The sequence below is a fragment of the Fistularia commersonii genome, chromosome 7 (genome assembly GCF_037954325.1).
Source record: "Fistularia commersonii isolate RoL2024-O1a breed Wild chromosome 7, RoL_Fcom_v1.0, whole genome shotgun sequence".
Classification (NCBI taxonomy): domain Eukaryota; kingdom Metazoa; phylum Chordata; class Actinopteri; order Syngnathiformes; family Fistulariidae; genus Fistularia; species Fistularia commersonii.
This window is the reverse complement of record NC_141290.1, coordinates 10,518,633-10,542,877: the sequence shown is the minus strand read 5'-3', so window position 1 is coordinate 10,542,877 and position 24,245 is coordinate 10,518,633. Positions and strand designations below refer to the sequence as shown.

The following is a 24,245-nucleotide window of genomic DNA, read 5'->3' as shown; positions in this document are numbered from 1 at the left end:
AAGCTTGATTTTTGTTGCAGGAAGTAGCCTCCTCCGGAATCTTGTTAGCTTAGCATTCTCATAGGCAGAGGAGAACTGCAGTAGGGACCGGTATGACAACTTAAGCGTTACATTTGAAAATAAACCACCAAAGAAGAACAGGAAGACGACGTTGATAACATGGAGGTGGAAGCTGCCGCAGTGCTTATAGAATAACAACCATGGACTCTCTGATGGTGTTTTTATCTTCTATCTGCATTGCTTTGAAGAACCCCGATGGAAGAACGCCGAACTTATGGCCAAAATGTTGATGTTCCTCTACAAGCCCTCTGTGGCGAAGCAGACACAAAGAGCTTGGATCTCTTCCTCACTCCATTTCTCGCTTCTTCCGTCCATCACTGCAATGGATTTTAAAAATGGAGCTCCGGGGCTCTGATTTCCACCAATCACTAATCACCTACGTCACACGGAACCGCCTCGGAGCAGGAGCTAACACGGTTCTAGGAACTGAAGCCCTACTTCCTGGTTCCAATGTTGTCCGAAGTCGTGGAAAAAAAGGCCTGGATCTTGAAAAGGTTCTCGGCGCCGCAGAAGGTCCCTACAAAGCTAACTTTCTCCGTCGCCGCTACGCCTGCACCCGAAAACAGAAGACTTCGCCGTTGAGGTGTAATGATTCGATCTGGCAAGTTTGTGTTTGTGTTGGGATGGCGGCACGGCGCGGACCGAGGCTCCGATTGCCCGACGCGTTAATCGCACCACGCGGGTGTGGATCAAACCAAGATGTGTGTGGGGATGAGGGTGTGTGTTGGGGTGGGGGGGTAGAAAGGAAGCTTACCCCAGTAGAGGGCAGTCTCTTGCCGTCGGGGTTCGGGCGCATGGGCAGGGAGCTGTAGAGCCTCACGCCTCTATCTGCAGCGCTGTATCTGCTCTGAGAGGGGGGAGAAGATACAGAGAAGCCATTATCTCTCTGGCACCGAGCTTCAAAGGCTAAAAAAAAAAAAAAAAAAAAAAAAACAGAAACAACCCGAGGTTGAAAAAAAAAAAAACGGCTAACACGGCGGTAGACGCGAACATTTTTTCTTCCCGAATTGCAGGGATCACACTGCTCCATGTGAGATACTTATTATTCACCAGTCTCATTTGAATTATCGGTCATGGCTGCTGTAGGAACCTCTTTCCTTCTCAACTTTTGACAGAAACATACATTCTGGCGCAGAAGTGCTGCCTGTACTTCTTTAGACTGTGAAGTATCAAGCTAAACGTACACGAAGATTGTTTGTATTGCGAATATAATAATAAACGTGAATCCGCCAACAACATATCATGAGTATATTAAAGGCCTCATTGCGTCATCAGAGAGCCGGTCGCTGCATATTATGCAGAGTGGGCTTGGTCTGTGGGAATCACCTGTTGCGATAAATCCATATTTCAAGTAGAACTCCTGGATTTGTCTGTTCAAAGCTTTCTTTTTCTTGGTAGTTGTAGGCTCTCCTTCTGTCTCTTCAATGGCCTTTTTCGCCTGCGATAAGAAACTTTGCAAAGAAGTCTGTTTTTACTTATTTTGCAAGCTTGTGGGTTAAATTTTTGGAACTCAAGTGACCGAGATGTAACCGAGAGAATCCGGTCATTTTTCAAAATAAAAGACTTTTCAAAATAAAGATTGTAAAGACTCAGATAATCAATCCAATGGAAATAATAAATATTTCTTGGATGGCTAAATTGAGCTTGACCCGGGGGTTGGGGACCACTGCTTTGGTACATATACTTGTTGCTAAAAAACACGTGCACGTGATGACTGAAACAAACTTCTGCCACTGAAATGGTCTCTACTTCTATGGCACTTGCAGGAGGACAGGAGGAGCTGAAAATCAAACCATGAAACTAGACACGTCCGCTCTTCCAGTTGCAATCATCACCGATTTGCACATCCAAGTCTCTTGTACTTTGTCTTCTATTGCATTGTATTGTTCATTACATTGTATTGTTTTTATCTTATTTTATTTTATTTCATTCTATTTTATTTGATTTTATTTTATTTAAATTTACTGTATTAGACTTTCGATTGAACTTTGTTATTCTATGGTATTGTATTTCATTAAATTTCACTGTATTCAACATTTTAGTTTATTTCATTTTATTAATTTTTATTTTATTTTATTCATTTCTTTTTATAAATATCATGAAACATAAGTGTTTCTTTTCTTTTATTCCAAATGTACTGTTTTGCATCCCTTTGCTTGGATCCTGATTTCTCTTTGCTTTTTTTTTTTTTTTTTTTCATCCGCCTGGATTTCACACCCCTCACACGGGTGGAGAGTTCTCATCATTTCTATCGTTGCATATTTTTTAAGAGGCAAATTCCTTGGCACGCCATACGCGGCGCGTAGCTGTGCGTAATTGGAAACCGAAATCAGGTTTAATACACTTGCAGGGCCGGAGAGCCTGTACATTAGCTGCCATGTTAAATCTCATCACCTCACGGTGACATACCGCACACAATAACTGGATAAGGGAGGCTCAGCGCTGTTGTGATAGCTGCCCGGGCCTCCTTCGCCTAACATCCGCCATTTTTCCATCATTTACACAGCTGATAATTAAGAGCGCGGTGAATTCCGAGCCCGCTCTTGGCTTCCCCCCGTGGGGGGCAGGGGGCGGTTTAAAACCCGGAGGAGTGGTGGCAAAGCCCTCGCCGCTTTGGAGGCTAATGATTCGCAACAAGTGTCTCCTCTGCCAGGAGGAGATGAGGCGGCCCGCCGCCACGGCGGTGGGGGGCTTCCCCCGGATTCACCACGACATCCCCGATGTCACTGCGACACTTACGCTCAAAAAACGCCTCCGTTATTCATGCTTCGCTGACCAGGGGGAGTGTGTGTGTGGGTGTGTGTGTGTGTGTGTGTGTATGTTATTATCCAGCAGGCAATCACTGTATTATAAACAAAGGAAATGCGACCGGATCAACATTGGCTTAACGCTACCCGTGGAGTGACAGATTATAAAACCTCTGCAGGGCATCGCTTCGCCTGCTTTTATTTCCAAAACCTGCACTTTTAGATTTGAGAAATTTTAAGTTCAGCAAGGCCGTTGCCTTTGATAAGGATTTGACTCCAAAAGCGTTTGTAATTAATGAAACCAAACTGTGTCACATTGGCAAATATCGTAGGGAAGAGCTGTATATCTCTATATGACATGTGAATGAGAGGGTGAATGTTGTTCATATCTATATGGTAGAGGGTGATTGCATTCCTCTATGTGAGCCGCGAATGAGAGGGTGAATGGTTGCATGTCTGCATACGATTTGTGAATGAACGAGTGAATGGTTGAATCTCTCAATATGAGGTGTGAATGAAAAGTAAATGGTTGAATGTCTCTATTTGACAGGGGGTGACTGCTTGTTTACCTCTAGATGACGCGCGAATGACAGGATGAATAGTTGCATGTCTTAAGGCATGTGAGTGGTTGGTTGTCTCCATACAATATGTGAATGATTACATGATCGCTGAATAAATGAATGGATGAATGTCTCTTTATTTCAGAGGGTGAATGGTTATATTGCTCTATATGACATGAGAATAAATGAGCGAATGGCCATATGCTCCAATATGACATATGAACGAGAGGGTGAATGGCAGTAAGCCTCCAAATGGCTTGTCGTGTCCATATAATGTGTAACGGATGAGTGAATGTTGAATGAGTGAATGTTGTGTTCTATATCTGTGATGAACTGGCGACCAGTCCACCTCTCACCCAATGACAGCTGGGATAGACCTTGAGTGCAGGATAAGCTGTGATCACTGTTGCTGACTGGCTACAAAACAACACAAAATTGATCCTCTAACACGTGGACACACACACACACACACTGCCAAATCAGGGGTCACATTTAAACCCCATCCCTGCCGGGATCTCCCTTCCAGACGGACAGCGAAGATGCTCCCGCACCTCCTCAGCTGACGACTTATCGGTGGGTTCCTCGCCACCACATCTCCCGCACAACAACATTTCAGATTCAGCCTTCACTTTTTCTGCTAAATTCAGAGTTCACATCCCTCCCGACTCACTTTCATGCACAACTCACGTCGCTTTCAGCAATGTCTAGTTTAATGTTCACTCGCTGTCCCCGTCAACCACAAGAACCCCTTTTTACTGGCCGATGACGTACAACGCGGAACGGATCAGAGCTGAACACCACGCCGATGTAACAACAGCGAGAAATCCACATGGATGTCGACCTTTGGACGGCATGCACGTGTCGGAGTGTGTGTGCGGCTGCAAGATTTTGTGAAATCCAACTGGGCTGCGGTGATGCGCGTCCAAACCCTTACAACTCACACTTGCCTCTTTTGCACTCTTCATTGTTTTTGAATAGTCCACTAATAGTCCACTATGCTAGCCAGGCGCTAACGCCAATTGTCGCGATAGTCAATTGGAAATTGTAAAAGTAGTTGATGGGTTGTTTGTTGCTTCTTTGTGTGTATTTCGCGGTATGCAAAGCCACACTAAACAACATTTTGCCGCAGTTGGTTGAGGTAGCTCAGAGTGACACATCTTACCTTTTCCTGAATTTTTGATGATAGCAAAAGTTCACCCGGGAAAGGAAGAAGAAAGCAGAGGCGTGGAGGCGGTCCAAAGCTAGGCTAACGCTAAAGAAAGCGGTCCAAAGTTTGTGACTAAACCGGGAAACATTTATTTCATCATCAGTTGGAACTCTGGAGTATTTACTGGTTTGGTTAACAAACTTTGTCAGTCCCTTTAGGTGTCATGCAAAAAAAAATGCACTTTTATTTAAGGCGGAGACAAGCCTTTCTATTAGTGCTTGCATTTCTTTGTTGACGATTGAATTGAATATTTGCTTGACAAACTTTGTTATGAAAGGAAAATATTATTGGTATCTTATTTCTGCAAGTAACATTAATAAAGGCTGTCATTTCTTTGTTCAGACAAGTCATTACTATTGAAACATTCGTCATTACATCACATTACATTATATTACAGTCATTTAGCAGACGCTTTTATCCAAAGCGACTTACAAAAGTTGCAGCCCAGCAATGTATCATAAATGTGAAAAAAAAAAACTAAGTGTGAATATATTATATTGTGTTCGCTGCGTAAGGTTTGGCTTTCCTGCACTCGTTATCAAAGGTGAAAACAGATGAGCAGACATCAGCGGCCGTATTGCATAGAAAAAAATAAATGATGACAAGACGCCTCGCTTAGTCTGAGCAAACAAGATATCCATTTTACCCGCATCTGATTTATATATATATATATATATATAAAAAAAAAAAAAAAAGAAAAAATCATTCGATCCAAAGATGTTTGCCTTCACGGCCGATTATGTTTGTTTTCCAGATCCTCTCTCTCTCTGTCTTGCAATGAGCTACTGTACTGTAATCCATTTCTCAATGGGACTATTTTTTTTTTTTTTTTTTTGTTCAAGGCTCGTTTAATAGCTTGCCAGCGTCACAGCTGAACGAATGCCTTGCAAGAATAGCTGCTTAGCCAGCAAAGAAGCCACGGTAAGTGAATGTTTGATATTTGTCCACTGTGCCAGGCTAATCTGGCCCCGCGGCGTACCATTACGATGCTAATAACAGCTGTCTGCAGCCTGGAGGGGACACGGGCGGACCTGGCTGCACTAACCGGGCCTGACAGACTCATTAGGAGCGCTGGCACCCGGAACAGCCGCGGCCAAACTCCTCGCGTTTCCTCGCCGGCTCCTAACAATTCACAAGTGCGAGAATCATTGTTCCCCTGCACGCGTCCTCTGGCAGATTTTTCTTCAAGTTTCTGTCCAGACTTTGAATTTGTTTGATGATCCCACAGAACCAAATGGTTCTTCTCCGCGTTTTGAGGGCAAATTAATAAAACATCAGAAATTAACTGTCTGTCTAAGCAAGGCTTTTCGGAGTGATTTCGGCGAGCCGTCGCAGGAAGACGCTGCACCACACCAGGAAGCGACCGCCATCCTCCGCGGCTGGGGAGGCGTGTTCGGAGACAGGCGGGACTTTCCCTCCATCTCCCCGCTGAAACCAAAAGGAAGGATCGGTGTGTTTCTCAGACAATGGACCCTTCAGAACAAGGAGGTGCGTTCTAGCTCTACTATTTTAACTCGTCTCAGCATTTCTGGTTATGGCTGTCATGTGACCATAATCCGATCATTGCAAAACAACCCGTGTGTAAATCTAATGATCTCTCGTGTCCAAAAACCAAAACAACTACGGTGCTACTTTTGCGGACGGTCACCTGTTCGTGCACAAGGCGGCCGAGTGCACCGTTCCATATGCGGCGCATCAGCCCCCCTCGACGGAAACAAAAGCAGCAGGCGTCCCCATGGCAACATTTAACTGCAGTTTAACCCCGTCCAGAGCTGCGCAAGAGGCGCTTGATCTCTATTGACAGTTCTACTAAAAAAGAAAAAAAACTCAGTGGTGTCCCAACTGCTCTCAAACGATGAGTTCGCAGATCACTTTAAGAGTCGTCCGTTCAGGAGCTTTAAAACAAACACACTGGCCACGGTGTCACATTGGCCGACTAAAACCAACTTTGCCCTTTCGTGACTCGGATCTCGTGCTAATATGCACCTTATCATTATTATTATTTTGTTAATTTCATATCACCGTGGAATTGTGAGGAACATCTTCTCTGTATGTTCAGTACTAGTGGAGGAATTGACAACAAAGCTAACTTTGACTTGACCTTGACTTGACTTTGACTTGACTTTGATGTGATTTTGACTTGTAAGGGGCGGCGGGGGAAAGGGAGGGAGCAAAGCCACAGGCACAGCTGTGGGGCTACAGTTACCTGTAACATTAGCCGTTACATGTTATATTATTTACGCAGATCAGGACTTAATGGGACACATGTGTTCCTGTAGCCGGCATTCTTCCCAGATTAGCTAAAAGGCCCCGTGCACATCAGAGCGCGCTGATGAAAAGAATGCGAAAGGCTTACGGCGGACGGGGCAGGGGGGAAGGGAGGGCGCACCCAATCACTCAATATACAGTACACGCATTCACAAAGAAATGCATGCCCACACACACACACACACACAGCTATGCATGTACGTACACAATGTGTTTAGACAGTATGGAGACGGTATCCAGTGTTGTTTATACAATATGCACTCAGAGCGGCGTGCACGCCGGCGCCGGGTGTTCCGTGGTGCAAAATATTTCACGCAGAAAAAAGAAAGTTAAAATAAGCCCGCAATTAAGTTTTCTGTATGTTATTTCACCGCTATTTTTGATATTTTCGCTGGATGGGAACGCACCGGCCCCTCATGTCGATGCCGTTGCGTAAACGCATTACATAATGGACGTCGACACTGTGGAAGCCTGACAGTCAATATCAGAGCGAACATCACAATTTCACTGTTCTTTTTTTTTTTTTTGGTTTGACTAGAAGGTTACAGCGATGCTCGCAGCACCGCTGCAAGGAAGCACAACCCCCCCCCCTTGTCAGTAAAAAAAAAAAAAAAAGAAAGTGCAACAAACTAAGTAGGTTTTTTCTTCCTGCACATCTCTGGAACGGATGGTCTTTTGTTTTATGCACTTGGGCTCTTCAGTTATTTATTCCTTGGTGTAAGGTTATCAAAACACCCCTCCCCCTTGCCGCAAGCCTGTAGGAATGCGTTGACATTTTTGGATATTAAAAGTTATTACAAATGGAAGGATGAAGTACACTCCATGAGGTACAGTGAGAAAGACCACATGATAATGTGCTTAAAGATGTTCGACAACCATTCAGTCGTTTATTCATTCACGATCGTGAATCAGGGTTGTCAGTGGGTGAAAGGCATTGGGTTTTCAATCAATCACAGAGCCACAAATAAGAGATGTATAAATATTCACCCTCTCATTTACAAGTCATTAAGAGACATACATCCATTCCCCCTCTCATTCATGTTACGTAAATAAATACTATTCACACAGAGACATACAACTATTGACCCTCTCATTCACGTCACAAAGTAATGGCCAAAACATCATATAAAGACAAAAAACCATTGAAGGTGAATGAACCTCCTGCATGTTTGTAGGAATCGAACTTTCTAATACTGAGGCCAATCACCACGAACATCATAATTTATTTGTACAGACGCTCAGTTTTCTCTTGTTGCACAGCGATTTGTATAAAGCTACAGTCTATTATGCAGTTTTATGGTTTTCTATCTAAATGCCGCATCCTTTCTGTGATGCTAATGTACCCCATGTGCCCTCCAACTGCCCCTTGGGAACAAATGAAGTGATTTTGATTCTGATTCCACAACCAAAAAACCAATTTATGACAGCCGTCATGATTAACCAGCCAAATACGAAGCGGCCCCAGCCACAACCAGGAAGTGACCCGGGGCCCGGGGGCCCGTCTCAAGCTACCAGCCGTGCTTTTGAAAACCTCTTGCTCGCAGCAACGGTTCAACAGTGGGGTCCGTTCGCCGCGGCGGATAAACCGATTACAACAATTCGCTAATTTAACCGTCCCCTCCCTTTGTGCCATATCGTTCCGAAGGCTCCGTTTTTTTGCACAGTATCGGGCTCACACCTCTCCTCCCGGGGGCCATCTCATTTGTTTATACGTCCCTCCAATAGCGATTCTGTTTGGCTAAGCGACTCAGATAACAGTTTACACTGGAGCCCAAAGCATCAGCTGTAGACACTCAAACACAACCTCTTGCATCAGACGCCCCCTCCGCCTCCTCCGCCACCACGGCGTATCTCTCCTTTCAAGAAGAGCCGAAATGCAAACGCGTGCTCTCGGCATTATGAAAGACACAGCGATCCCCCTCCACACACCCACAACCCCACCCGTCTTAAGAAAAGTACATGAATACGAGCCCGCGATACATTCGGCGGTCTGACGCTAAAGATATGAGCGAGGACGTCAAAAACGAACAGCCTGAGAAGAGAGAAATCTGAGTCGGTATGAAAGAAAATGTCCCCACTTGCAGTGGAGATGTGATTGAGAAGAAGAGAAAAAAAGTCCTCGACAATTAATATCGGATTCACGCGTTAAAATGGTTTGATTTCAGGTTTGTCACAAATCTTCTGTTTTTTTTTTTTGGTTTTATTTAGGAATTATACCGAATACCAGCCCTGGGGCTGATAAATCAGAAGCTCATTGTACATTGGCTGATGGTTAGACGCAGCTTTAGCGAAGCACTGGATACTAAGGCAGGTCCCTTAGACTGACAATGTAGGTCTGACTTCGGGGGCTGATTAGCGCAGAATTGCTTAATTCACCGAGTAATTTTGCAACTACAAGGAATTTGCTTTGGTTGACGGTGCTAAACAGACAACATGTAACAGGCATTAAATAAGTGAAAAATAAAAGTGAGATCAGGGCAACATGTGGTGTTACATCTCTATGTGATGTATGAATGAGAGAGTGATTGTTGTAAGCCATTATATGACATTTTAACAAGAGGATGAATTATTGTATGTTTCTATATGGTGTGTGAATGAGAGGGTTAATAGCTGTAAGTCCCTGTGTGACATGTGAATGAAAGAGTAAATGGTTTTGTCTTGGCGGGATGAAAGAGTGATTGTTGTAAGTCTCTATATGACAAATGAATGAAAGAGTGAATTGTTCTATGTCTCTTCATGGCATTTGAATGAGAATTCAAAGGTTGTAAGTCTCTGTATGACAAGTGAATGAAAGAGTGAATGGTTGCTCATCTACATGAGAGAGCCAAAGGGTGTATGCCTCTGTATGACGTGTGAGTGAAAGAGTGAACAGCTGTGTGTCAACGTGGCATATGACTGCGAGGAGCAAGACTTGTATGCCTGTGTAGGATGAGGGAATGAAAGAGTGAATTCTTTTGGATGAGAGGTTGAGTGGTTGTTTATATCCCTTCATGACATGTGAATGAGCGAATAAATGGTTGTTTATCTCTATATGTGTCCATTTGACCCAGCTGGCAACCGGTCCTCTCTTCTCACCCAATGATAGCTGGTACAGGATAATAAATGTCACTATATGACGTGAATGAAAGGGTGAATTGTTGTAGTATTGGGTGAGAGTGGTATTTTGAATGAATGAATGAATCAATGAATGAATGAACATTTCAGTTGACTAAAAATAGGAAATGAACATCTGGGAGCAGCAAATGTTAAAAGTGAGTCATTGCCTCTGGGACTGCGGTTTCATTTGATATGATGGAAACAGGAAGTGGATGCTCAGCTACATTAGCAGAGATTAATGTTTACACTGCTGGTTAAGCAGCTGTTACTGACTGACAGACAGAAGTTACACTCGGCAAGAAAGCTAACGCGCACCTGTGTATGGGTGTGTGTGTGTGTATAAATGTTTTCTTTGAGCTGTTAAAGGACAATCAGAAGAACGCGCCGCACAAACAAATTGCCAAGCTCAAAATGTGAATAGAGGACTAACAGGAAGAACCTGAACGAGAGCGAATGGTTGAAAATCTCTCTATGACGTAAATGAGTGAAAGCTTGTTTGTCACCATTCGTGTGAATAAGAAGATAAATGGTTGGATGACAGAACGATTCTTCTACATCTTGAGTTGACGCATGAATTGATTTCAACACGTTAATACAAGGTGCGTCTCGGTTCAGAGTTACGAGTGGATCCCGCAGGTAAACTAGCGTCGGAATGGTTCGCGCCCATTCCGGCGATTTTCACAACTTTTCTCGCTCTGTCCGTCACGGAAGAGCCGATTCCAGATCCGGAGCGAAGTCTTTCGGTGCTCCGCCACTCCTCAGTTGGCTGAGTGGATTACTGAGTGGATTAAACACGACATCACTCGCGGCGGGGAGAATAAATAAATGAATATATATATAAATAAATTAAGTTAGAGATGTAATTAAAGCGTCTGCTTTGTAGTTTGTTGTGGGAGTTATCAAAGCGAGAAAAAAATTAAAAGAGTAAATTGGTTGAGTTTAAATGAAAGCAAAAGTAATCAAGCGCCATCTACAACGGAGCCGACGTGAGGCAATCAGATGATTAATTATGCCTTTTTTTTGTATTACGCCGCACCTCCTGCCAAGGACAAAATGTACTAGAAAAACTGCAAAAAAGAAAAAAAAAAAGAACAAGCATAAAGATGGGAATTTGCTCTCTTTTCTGACAGTCTCCTTCACACTCACACCATCTCTCTCTCTCTCTCTCTCTCACACACACACACACACGCACACACACACACTCTCGCACACCTGCTCCTCGTACTTGACACAAGCAAGCAGATGGACCACACTAATAAAACTGTCCGCAATCCGATTGGAGGACGCAAAAAAAAACCAACTCCGACTCTCGTTCGCAAAAGATCGCGAAGTTCCGCCGTTTTTTTCCGATCGATCTTTTCTCGATTGGGCGTGTCAAGGAGCGCTCAGGAGAAACAACCCCCCCCAACCTAAAAAAATATAAATATATTGGTGAATGTCTGTATTCGAGGGAAGAAATCCGATAGCAGCCCGGCGATGAAGTAATAAACGCCGCTATGTGAGAGGTCAAGAGTAATCCAATATACGATGGGGTTATCGGCGATCATATAGCAATATATAATGAATTAGCATCCGGCTAATCTGCGACCAGACAATCTCGATATGTGTCGCGACGCTTGTTTCCGCGGTAGGCGATCAATTTAATCTCCGTCGTTTTATTCCCTGTTTTATTAATGCTACATCTGTGCCGGTTTTATCGAGCGCTCCTCTTCCTTGTCTGCCGCCGCCGTATCCCCGCTGGGTGTTGCGGTTTGTCTAATTGGCGCGATTAAATATCAGAAAACGCGACTACGACACACACACACACACCCTGCGGCGGAGGTCAACGGCGTCCCGTGTTCGGAACGACGGGGGAGTTGGTGGAGGGGAGGCTCCGCGTTGTATTTAGCAGAAGGAAGGAGCGAGAGCCGGCGGTGAGGACAGACGGCTCGCAGTGAGATGAGGTTGGAGGAGGCGAGGGAAGAGAGAGAGAGATGGAGAGGGAGAGAGCAGTGGAGGGAAGGATGGAGGGAGGGAGAGGAAGTTAGCCGGGAGTTGATATGCTGACTACAGCCAGTTGATTTGGTTTCAGAGAGCATTGTTACGGCGCTTTGAATTAATGCCTCCCAAAGAGTCCAATTGTGATTCTTGGGCTGTGCTGACAGAAAATTTGACAGCCTAGGGTGAGCTGCTGAGCTCAGCTGAATCCTCTGTTCTCTGTTCGTGCGTGCGTGTGCGTGTGTGTGTGTGTGTGTGTGTCAGGTATGACGGTATGTTGTGGGGATTTGCCCGTTTTTGGAGGCCTAAAAAGTAACTGATTCACCATCGCCGTTTATATATATTCTTAAGGATAGCAGAAGTCAAGAATACATGGAAGGAGAAACACTACATTTAAAAATAAATTCTGCATAATATACTACAATACATGTGAGTAAATGATCTGTATATCCATAAAATGCAGGTATTTGTAATACTTCTCCTTTAGCTGTAGAGGGTCGGGGTGATTCAGACGGTATTTTAAGAAACCGTCATGAAGGAGGGAAATGCAAAAGGTCAAAGGCCAATATGGGGGTGGCTTTCAATGTGTCGGATGAGGCCTTAGCGCTTCTGCCTCACAGCAACAGGGTCGCAGGTTCGATTCTGGCAGGAGGTGGGTGTTTTACGTGTTCACGTTCTGCCCTTGTCTTCTGGGATTTCTCAGGTTTCCTCACGCAGTCCAAAAATGAGAGGGTCAACAGTCGTATGTCTATATGATGCATGAATGAGGGGGTGAATGGTTGTCGTCCTCTAAATGGCATATAAATGAGAAGTCAATGCCACCTTGACCTGATTGGTCCAAAAAATATTTTTTTCAATGCAGATAACAGTGACAGGAAGAACAATTAAATGTTTTTAAGGAAACACTGCTCTTTTTGACATATAAAAGGAGAAGATGAATGGTTTGTATGTCTCTACAAAATGTATGAATGAGGGGGTGAATGGTTTGTATGTCTCAATATGACGTGAATTGGGGGAGTAAATGTTGTACGTTTCCAAATAATGTATAAATTAGAGGGTGAATGGTGGAATGTCACTCAATGACCTATGAATGAATGAGTGAGTGAACGGCTGTATGTCGATATACGACACATGAATGAGAGGGTGAATGGTTCATTTTTTCTATTTTACATGTTAAAAAGGGGGTCAATGGTTGTCTTCCTCTGTATGACCTATCAATGAAAGGGTGGATGGTTTGTATGTCTCAATATGACGTGAATAGAGAGCGAATCGTTGTATGTCTCCAAATAAGGTATAAATGAGAGGGTGAACGGTTGCACGTCTCTACAAGATGTATGAATGAATGAGCGAATGGTTGAATGTAACAAAATGACCTGTGAATGAATGAGTGAGTGAACAGTTGTATGTCTCTATATAAGACATAGCGGGTGAATAGTTAAATTTCTCTATTTGACATGTTAATGAGGGGGTGAATGGTTGAATGTCACTAAATAACCTATTAATGAATGAACGAGTGTATGGTTGTATGCCTCCATATAACACATGAATGAAAGAGTGAATGGTTGTCATCCTCTATAGAACCTTTGCATGAGAGAGTGAATGGTTGTACGTCTCCAAATAAGGTATCAATGAGAGGGTGAACGTTGTATGTCTCTATAATGAATGCGTAAATTATTGAATTTACCTAAATGACCTGTGAATGAATGAGAGGGTTGTATGTCTATATAAGATACGAATAAGTGGCTGAAATGTTAAATTTCTCTATTGGACGTGTTAATGATGGGGTGAACGATTGTTGTCCTCTATATGACCTATGGTTGAATGGTTGAATGTCACGAAATGACCTATAAATGCATGTGTGAATGTTGTATATCTTTTTATGATGCATGAATGACAGGGTGATTTGTCTTCCTCTATATAACATTTTAATGAGAGGGTGAATGGTTGTATTTCTCTATAAGACTTATGAATGAGAGGGTGAATGCTTATCTGTCACCAACAACATCCTGATAGTTTTATTAATTTGTTTCATGCATTTTCTTTTTTACTTTTCCCTTCCGATATGAGTGATAGTTTACTGTTGTGCGCACGTGTGTGTATATGTGCATCCGCGTGCACGTGCATGTAAAATGTGGGAAAACTCACGCGAAACAATATGAACATTGCAGACCGGAGCGCAATGCAGAGCTCGGGGGAGTGAAAAGGAAAAAGCATTGGAATTAATGAAATCGTAACCGAAAGCGACAAACAGACACAAACACGGAGCCCATTCACTTAATCAAGATGAAACGCTCTGACCACCATGGTTTTGTGTTCTTTTCCTCTCCCTGTAGGAAATATTTTGTCCCTGCGGGCCACTGCATAAATAACAACCCCCACCGCCACCAACACCCCAACAGCCCCCCCCTCGCTTTGTTACCACCATGAAGAAAAGAAAGACGCTCCATCAAATTAAAGCTGCAACGTGGGAGAAAAAAAAAATCACTGAGCAAAAATGAAAATCAAAAACCAGCACGAACGGCAGATGTAATAATTATATCCACGGCGTCCCCCTGACACAGGAGCCGCCGTGCCACTTGAGCCCCGCGGTGCCATAATGGATAGTTTAGATAGAAAGATTGAAAATTGAAAATACCGCGTTTATGTTACACAAACAAATAGTCTGCTGTTTTTTGCGTACTACATCTCTCACACCGGGAAAGACGGGACGAAAGAAAAAAAAATATCAATATCGATATGTAAGTTTCGATATGAAGACTCGTTTTGGACGGTCATGCTCACAGCGGTTAGCGCTCCCGCCCAGCAGCAAGGCGGTCTCAGGTTCGAATCCGACAGGAGGGATTTTCTGCGTGGATCCTCCACGTGTCTGCGCGAGTTTCTTCCGGTTCCTCCCTCGGACCAAAAATCAGGAGGATCGTCGGAGACCCGACACCAGGGGTGTCAAACTCATTTTGGTCCAGGGGCGACATACGGCCAAATTATATGTCAAGGTTGCCTGACCAGTAAAATCATTACGTAGAAGTAACACCAAGTCCAAAAATTTCCTTTGTTATGGTGTAAATGAAGTAAATTATAAAAATCTTTATACGTTATGAACTGTTCCTCTGCAAAATACATGACGAATTAATATTAAAAAAGAAATTACACCCTAAAATATTGCTGAGTTAAAAGAGAAAATCTTGTCACTGTGGGAATATTTGCCACTAGAATCTGTTAGCAAATTGATTTGTAGCATATATAAGAGGAGGTATAATGTTTACAAGGCTAATGGTGTCCATTCTGGTTATTAATATAATCTTTTTAATTTTTTTTTTTTTTTTTTGTTTGGGATTGTTTTTTTTTTTTTTTTATAGAAATAAGGAAAAGATCATTTTAACAATGTCACTAGATGTGTTTTCATCAAAAAAATCATTTTGTTTTCAAATTTTTAGGATAAAAATACACTGCAAAGGTACTTTTTAATTTTTTCCTAGCCCGTTTTTTTTTTTTTAACTCACTGTATAAAACCCCCAGATGGATTGTGAGTATAAGGCACGGGCCGCACTATCACAAAGATTTGATTTTAGACAGGGGGCCACAAATTAATGTTTTGAGGGCCGCAAATTGGCCTGTGGGCCACGAGTCCGAGACCCCTGCCCTACACTGTCCAGATGTGTCCAAAAATTAGAGAGTGAATGTCTCTTTATGACTTGTGAATGAGTGAGTGAAGGGTTATATTTTTCTATTAGAAACTTGGATGAGAGGGTGAATGGCCTTATGTTTGGATATGATGTGTGAATGGTATGGAACAAACTGATGGACCAACAATTTCCCCTTTACTGATTTATTAGCTAAAAGGTACTTTTTACAAGCATTTTAATGGAATATATATATATATAGTACATATATGTAAAAAATAAGGGATCGTTTTTCATTCTGTTGTCTATTCTTTGATGTTTTTGCTATCTTTTAATTTTCTCTCTATTATTAATATTTATTGTTATTGTCATTGTTGCTGTGCTATGACAAACGAATTTCCCCTATGGGTATCAATAAAGTATAACTCATATCTAAATAGTTTGACACTTCAAAGAGAAACGAAGCAGCAGCTTAACTGGTGCTTTCTTTTTTCATTGCTCATTTTTTGATATAACCTGAAATCCTGAGTTTCGATTTCAACGAATCGTTTCAAAAGCGAACGGCAATTGTTTGGTTTGCACATCATTCATTCATGATTCATTTCAGACATCCAACCATTCACTTGGAATCAGAATCAGAGAAACTTTATTTATCCCTGAGAAGAAATTGCAATTGCAAGGGAGCAAGACGCAGCATAGCAATCTAGAGAAGATCCAACAGCTATAAAAATATAGCCCCCCCCCCCCCCCCCACACACACACACACACACACCTGGGACAAACGTTACTGTACAAACGGGGCTTCGGGAAACAACCGGAAAATAAAAAGACCCCGGCAGGGTTAGCGGTTAGCGGCGGCTACATCCAATGAACAAATGAACGGTTAAGAAGAGAGCTGAATGAGAGCAGGCGAGGAGTGTAGTAACTCAAGTCGCCAGGGTTGATTTCCTGAGTGGATACTTCCTCTCTGCCACCTCCCTCTCTCTCTCTCTCTCTCGCTCCTTCACATCTCTCTCTCCATCTCGAGTGCAGAGACCCTAATTAGAAATTCCCCCCCTTCCAACCAAAACCAAAATTGAATTGCCCATCATTTGCATAATGATACCTCACCGGGCGGACGGACAATTTACCATGAGATGAAATGTAGCAATCACTTAAGAGAGTGACCATGAGGGAATAAGGGAGGGGGGGCTCAAGGAGGGATGGATGGATGGATGGATGGATGGATGGATGGATGGATGGAGGGGCAGGGATAGGGTGAAACACAAAAATGGAAAGAGAGAAATCCAACAGGTATTTAGGTTATTATCTCGTCCCCAAAAATATGGCCGCAAGGAAGGCCGCATCCTGGTCGTGACGCTGAGGACACACAGGACCTTTGCTTCGCACAAGTGCCTGAGCGTGTGGCTTGGATGACTGAGTGAATGGCTGTATGATGTGTGAATGAGAGGGTGAATGGTCATGTTTCTATATGGTGTGTGAATGAATGGATGAATTTTTGTATGAATGAGCGAGTGATTGGTAGAATGTTTCTAAGTGACCTAAAAATGAGAGGGTGAATTATTGTTTATTTATATGGTGTGTGAATGGATGTGATGTGTGAGTGACAGAGTGAATGGTTGTCTCTATATGATGCATGAATGAAAGAGTGAATGAAATACATCTTTATATGACATGTGAATGACAGAGTGAATGATAATATGTCTCTAGAGGGTGAATGAATGATTTTATACCTATATGAGGTGTGAAAGAGCAAGTGAATGGTTGTATGTTTCTATAAGGTGTACAAATGAGAGGATGAATGGGTGCATGTCTCAATGTAATGTATGAATGAGCGGGTGAATTAGTTTATTTTTCTATAAGCTGTGAGAATGACAGGATGAATTATCGTATCCCTTTACTATGTGTGAAAGAGCGAGTGAAAGGTCTTATGTTTCTACATGCCCTATGACTGACAGGGTGAATGAGTGTATGTCGCTGCACGATGCACATGAGAGGGTGAATTATTGCATGTCTAGACAATAAATTAAATTCTTGCATGTCTCTGTGATGTGTGAATGAGAGGGTGAATTCGAATAGCCTCTCACCCAGTGACAGCTGGAATAGGCTCCTGCACCCCGGTGAGCCTGACTTTGTGAAAAGATACATAGATAATGAATGAATGAATCCAAATTTTGGAAAGTGTGTGAAGGGTTTCCCACAGCAACACCAGCGTGGCCAGGATCTTTCTGCGTTTTCTTCCTTTCAATCATTTTCCAGGCCTTCCACGATATACTTAAAAGGCCTATCCATCGGATCCTTGTCTATATTTGTTACTGTTGATTTGTTTTTTTGCTTTTAAATTTCAACAAAAAAACATAATTGGAGTTGAACCCAAAGCGAGACGTCAATTTTTTTAAGCTATTTTTTGCTCTTTTGAGGTTTCATTCACAGTAGCAGCTCAGCGAGACCCACTCACCGGTTCAAGGTTAATGACGGAATCTGAACGGCTCAAACATTTTTTTTTATGCGCCATTTTCTTTTACTCATAATTAAAAGAGGAGGAAAAAGAAAACAATCTGCAAATAAATACATCAGATTTGGACATGATAGATGGAGGGTTAATCAATTTGAACCCTGCTTGTTATTTCTGTTGTCAAAACAGGAAGAAAACACTCACAATATTTAACTAACATCTGTACCCCCATTGTTGAAGATGAGTAATAAGCACAAACCACGCGAATGATGCGGTATTTACACTTTGTTCGACTTCAACTTGTTTCTCACTGATACAATGTAATCGCCCACGTTTCTTTTTCCCCAAGAAGAAGCAAAACACCCCGAAGGGGTCAAAATCCACCTTCCCGCTCTGGTGGGATCCCGCGGGAAATCGAAATAAGGTGGGAACGCCGGGGGAAGGGGGACGGATTCTCCATCGCTGCAGAAGAGCCGTTCTTGTAAACACAGGGTAAAAAAAAAAAGAAAAAAATCACAGCAGCGGAGGTCATATTTTGTTTCTAATAGCCAGGGAATGATATGTTGAGCTATCAGTTTGGAAGCTCTGCCCAGAGTCTGATAAGGCCACTGTTTATTGTCTCGCTTCCACTTTTTTAACCCGACACACACAAACACGTACACACACATATACACACACGCATGCACGAGCGGTCTCGCTCTCGGCCTCGTTCGCGGGTTCGATCTTTCGTTTTGTTTTTACACCCGATCTGACCCAAATTAAAAGGTAAAGTAATCAAAACCCATCACACACACACAGACACACGTACAAACACACGCTGGAATCTTTTTATTCCACTCTCTCCCCGGTTGCCTCGCCTGCATAAGTGATCGGCGATCACACGTCGCATGTAGCGAAGGTCCGCAGCCCCAGACAGGAGGGAGTTAAGTCCCTTATCTCTCCTCCCCAGAAGAAATTCCTACTCGAGGCCTCGCTCTGCTGGTTTCCTGCCTTCTTGCCCAATGCCCTATTTTTACACATTGGGGCTCTAGAATACCAGGGGCAGGTTTTTCCTTGTCAGTAACACATTTCCTGCCATTCTCGCTCTGACATTTCTCCCCTTCTCTGACCCCCACCCCTGCTTTATGGGTCATAACCTTTCAATCGCCGCCATTCATATTTAAATGCACCTGCCGACGCCGGAGGCGCAGCGAGTTCACTTATCTTTTTTTCGTTTTTTTTTTTTTTTTTTTGATGTTCACAGGTTTTGAACATAAGCTTTCACAAGGTGTTAATTTCGTAATATTCCAGAGCGCCGCCAGAGACGGTTATATTCATACCCCATCCCTGCCGCCGCCGCCGCCGCTGCCGTTTTTACGACAGCTCCGACGCAAAGTAGTGAACTTCTTCTTGGCCTTTTCGGGGGGGAAAAAAATAATTCAGCCGGTGACCTTTTATATCTTGCTTTTTTTTTTCTTTTAAAATATCAATATTTTAACAGAAAATAAAAGGCAGTTAGCGCTGCCCCCTCACAGCAGCAAGGTCCCTGCTTTATTTCTAACAGGGGAGACTTTCTATGTGATTACTCCGCATGAATGACAGAGTGAATGGTTTTTAGTCTCTATATGAGGTTTGAATGAGAGGCTGAATGTTTGTAGGTCTTAAGTTCACTTATGACTGATGTCTCCATTTGATGTGTGAATGACAGTGTGATGGTTAATGTCCCTAAATGATGTGAATGAGTGAATGGTTCTACTTCTCTATTTGACATGTCAATGACAGGTTGAACTGTTTTCTGCCTCTCACCCAATGAAGCTGAGTTAGGCACCAGCATGGCAGCAACCCTGGGTGCAGGATAAGCAGCATAGAACATGAATGAAAGAATGAAATTAAGAGACTGTGCTCTATTCACGGGCCTATCTGATCTCCCGAACCTGCATAGCCGAGCCGAGGGGGGAAAGAAATGAATTTTCTATAAAAAAAGTATCCAATACCTGCACTTCAAAATAACTCCCCCACATGACTTACACATAATCTTATTTCATCACTGCATCAGCTCTCGCGGGAAACACAAGCGATGGGCTATACAGTCGGTGGCCCCATGGGCGAAAACTGGAATTCACCTATTCTATGGTTTTGGAACGCAGCGATACCAGATGCTGTCACTTTCATTCTGGAACATAAAGGTGCACAACGCTAACATGCAGGCTAAAATGCTAATGGTACAATTAGAGCTCATTTATGCCCATAGCCACATAAATGGGTTTTGAGTGCATCAACCGCACCACCCACATACATGCTTCACGTTGCTATGGTTGCGAAACGATATGTCGAGTAGAGGGCAGTGCAGACTTCATTTCCAAGTGCCGAGTTTCGTTTCGCACAATAACAAGTATGGCAGTAAATGGAGATAGCCTGATCCGCCATTAAGTAAATGACGGCACCTGGATGGATTCCATGTTGTCATCTTCCTCTCCTTTTTGTTGGTTGCACTTGAGCATTCTGCTTAACACTGTCCCCCCCAGGACTTCCTATGGTACTGCTCTATTTGTAGCGTTAAGCTACTTGTCTTGCAAGCACCCCAAAAAAGTAGAGAAGCCTGTTTAACAGTGAGCAATGAGCCATTGCATCATAAATAAACTGTATACAATAGACGCCCCTAATCTTTAACAAGTCGACCTTGGAACAGAGTTTTCGCTCAATTTTTGAGTTGACCCGAGAACAAGCCTCGGTGTACAAACACACAAACAAAGTCACAGGCTTTCCGTGCTGTGGCATTGTAGCATATTAGCAGTCGTGCGTGCTACTCTGCGTTGTTTACATTCATTGTTCATCATTTTGTTCTACTGTGACAATGCTTATTTTGCTTTTTTTCAGTAAGTTAGCCCTCATTATGGCTGCCCAAAAAGTTACAAGAGGCAACGATAGTGGTGTTAAGGAGTTGTTAAGAATAACAGTCGATGTGAAGACGGAAATAATAGCCAAACGTGAGAGCGGTGTTGATATTACAGAACTCGCCGAGCACCATCTGTATAATTCTGAGGAACAAAGATGAACTAAAGATGGCTGATGTGGCTAAAGGTGCGACCACGCTAATGAAGCAAAGGTCTCAAGTCTTAAAAGTGGTAGAAAAGTGATTGTTAGCTTGGATTAATGAAAGCCAGCTTGCAGGTGATAGCGTTAGTGAGAGACTCATGTGAGAAAGCTTTACTTACATGCTGGAAACACCGGGTACAGGTGCTGGCAAGGGAAAAAGAACACCAGAAAGAACACCACAGTAATAATTGAGGTAATCCTTAATTTCATTCTGTAATTTTGCTATAAAGAAACCCATAAAAAAGTTTCAAAAGACTGCAGCATGTTTTTGGTGGGTGGAGAACGGATCAATGGAGGTTATATTGATTTCAATGGGAAACATTAAGAGAAAAAAACTTTATGCATGTACATATATATAGAATATTAGGGTTAGATGGAGGAAGTTGATTCACTGTGGCGACCCCTGAAGGGAAAAGCCGAGAGAAGAAGAAGAAGAAGATATATATACATATAATATATCAATACTTATAGCCAGCATTTTCCCAGTTGTTGTATGTCACTTCCTGTTTTGACTCGAGTCTAAATTTCAACAAGGCACATATTTTCTTTCATCCCGGCTCAAATTCAGACCTGTCAGTTGTCGAGCCTACGCGAGCGCCAGACCCCACGCCCCCCCCCCGAGACACGTCCCCAAAAACCGTGACCATCGTCGCAAAGTTGCGCACCGATCCCCGGCCCCTTCGCTCGAACACAGCTATTTTGTAATCTGCCTGATTGACGGGCCGGGACCGAATCCACCACTTTCCCTAGCGAGTCTCCGCCAGAGGCGAGCGCTCATTTAGAGTTCAAAGAGAGGGGTCTGAGGACGACTAAGAGGAAGAATGAATGGCAGTTTAATGAACGCCTGGGGAGACATGATATCAGTAACTGTCTCTTTCAGTGGCGCTTTCATCCTATTCACGCTACGACTCGGTCTAAACGCAGGTGGATTGATGCTGGTTTAAAAAACACTAATGGCGCATAAAGAAGCGCACTTCATCGCTGTGTTTCTTTCTCGCCAAGGTCTAATCACTCCCAAGACTATTAGCGGAATGCGGCTATCGGTGAGTGGCGCTCGGGGGAGGCGGCTACAGGTGAGGTGATGTTTATCAAGCCAGCTTTTCTTATATAACTGCATCAATGACATTGAGGAATACGGCCCCGTGGTATCACATGTATATAGTTTCAGAAAAGTGGAATACTGTACGCTTCCGTCCGCGCCGATTCCAAACCCCATCCGGGCAATGGAAGGTGGCATCGTCCGACAGTGTTTCCGAAAGCCCGGGTTTCGTAACGTTGGGTGAAATTGTATTTCATCCTCCTCAAAATTCAGCTCTGGGCAAGGTTTTTGTAATTTTCTTTACCTCAGTTATTTCCTAGCCCTGTCCACATAATAGAAGATGGCATTGTCAAACTGTGTTTCCTGTACCCTAAGTATCACAATGTTAATTGAAGTCGAACCCAACTCTTGTATTTCATCCCCCAAACAATGAGCCGGTCATTTTTGTAGTTTTTCTTTTTAACTTTTTAACTGTGGGCAACCTCCATTATTTCCAAGCTCCGTCTGCACAATGGAAGATGGCGTCGTCTGACAGCATTTCCCAAAGCCCAAGCCCGGTGTTTGCTGAACCCCTAAGTATCACGATGTTAGGTGAAGTCAAACATGGCGCTCATATTTTGTCCCCCTCGCTGCAAGCGGCCATTTTTGTAGTTTTTCTTTAACTTCCAGCCACAGGGCCTCCTCCCACCGCATGATTTTTTTCTCAGAGGGAAAGAAAAAAAAATCAAGAGTCTAGTTTACGATGGTTGGGGAATGACAAAGCGAAAATTGGAGTTTCTCACTTAAGTTTGGGGCGCAGGAGCCTCGGACAGAGTTCGATGCGGGCGGCCTTCTGCCTTGAGCCGTTGGGGTTGAAAGAGAGCAAGTAAGAAAGTGGAACGGTGGCGTGGGTATAAGGGTCGGGAGGGTCAGGCAAAAAAACATCTCATGTTAATAAAAACAATGGCGCCGTTAACACTGTTAGCCTTGTAGCCTTGACAATGGCTTCAATGTTCATGAAAGGAATAATGAGAGAGATCTAATGATCTCATACTAGTAATAACAGAAGCGCTTGCAGTTACATACGAAGAGCTTAATATTCATAATAGAAATAACAATGGTGGATGCCTGGCAAGACACTTCAGAAGATCAAACCGCGGCCTATGGAGGGCTAAGAAAAAAAAAAGAGAAAGTTCCAAATCATTAATTTAATGAGTTTTTTTCTTTTTTGTTTCTTTTTTCAGCCGCCGATTCAAATCCGGGGCTGTTCAAAAGGAGATCTCACTCCGCTCACTCTGCAGAAAAGCCTCGGCAGCAGAACCACTTGAAGAAGAAATGATGAAGAAAAAGGAGAGAAAAAAAAGGAAAATAGAAATCCAGGAGAATGTTTGACCATTAATGTGCCGTGCATAATGCCGTCAAAAAAAAAAAAAAAAGAAAGAAAAAAAAAGGATGAGATTTGCCCAATGAAGCCGCAGCGTTGCCCATTATACAAACGAATACATGAATGCATAATGAGGGTCCAAAATGAGCCAAGGAAAGCAGACTGAACAAATCCCCCTGAGAGAAAAACAAATTATTCAGAATAGGATGCAATTCATAGTATTGAGGATGGAAACTTTATTTTTATCTTTATTCTATTTTGTGGTTGTGTCTTTATTCAAATGCTTTAAATGTAGAATCGGGACCAACGTTACATGCTTTTGCAGCGAGATAAGGATTTTATAGGATCCACTGTGTTTCTTTCTATAGTCGGTTCCAAGCGGCTTATGCCCGAGGTGCGATTGCCAAAATGATGTGAAGACAAAGTACGAGCTGGCCGCTGTACCCGACTGAATAATTACTCTGCGTATACGAATCCCGTGGGCTGTCATTTCACTTTTTACATCCCAAATAATAACAATAATAATAATAACAAATATAATTCTTTTTCATGAGGTACTTATTTTCTTGCATACAGATGGAATTGGCTGCGATGATTGAATTGTGACCCCCTTGTTTCGCTTTCCGTGTAATTAAATCTGCTGCTGAATTATTTAAAAAATAAAAAGGGAAAATAAAAATGTAAGCCAGCATACGATATGGGGGAAATTAGCATTTTTAATTATAGTACATTACTTTAATAACTCAATAAATCTGCGGCAGCTGGAGCATCTGAGAGTGTT

At 42.9% G+C, this 24,245-nt stretch overlaps 1 protein-coding gene and 1 long non-coding RNA gene across 7 annotated transcripts in view; one reads left to right on the top strand and one right to left on the bottom strand.

The window, feature by feature from the left end:
* tox2 (TOX high mobility group box family member 2) overlaps nucleotides 1-24,245 on the bottom strand; it is a 125,985-nt gene that overhangs the window by 80,450 nt on the left and 21,290 nt on the right. For 3 of the 6 annotated variants that reach the window (XM_086149769.1, XM_086149774.1, XM_086149771.1), the window contains exon 2: nucleotides 815-907. In XM_086149769.1, the coding sequence (XP_086005895.1) occupies nucleotides 815-907 (93 nt within the window). The remainder of the gene's footprint in view (nucleotides 1-814; nucleotides 908-24,245) is intronic. The other 3 variants (XM_086149768.1, XM_086149773.1, XM_086149770.1) reach the window with 1 other exon arrangement.
* Nucleotides 6,016-23,482, top strand: LOC147232739 (uncharacterized). The gene is made up of 3 exons (XR_015106392.1): nucleotides 6,016-6,062; nucleotides 22,065-22,135; nucleotides 23,325-23,482. It is a non-coding gene; the product is annotated as an uncharacterized LOC147232739 (long non-coding RNA).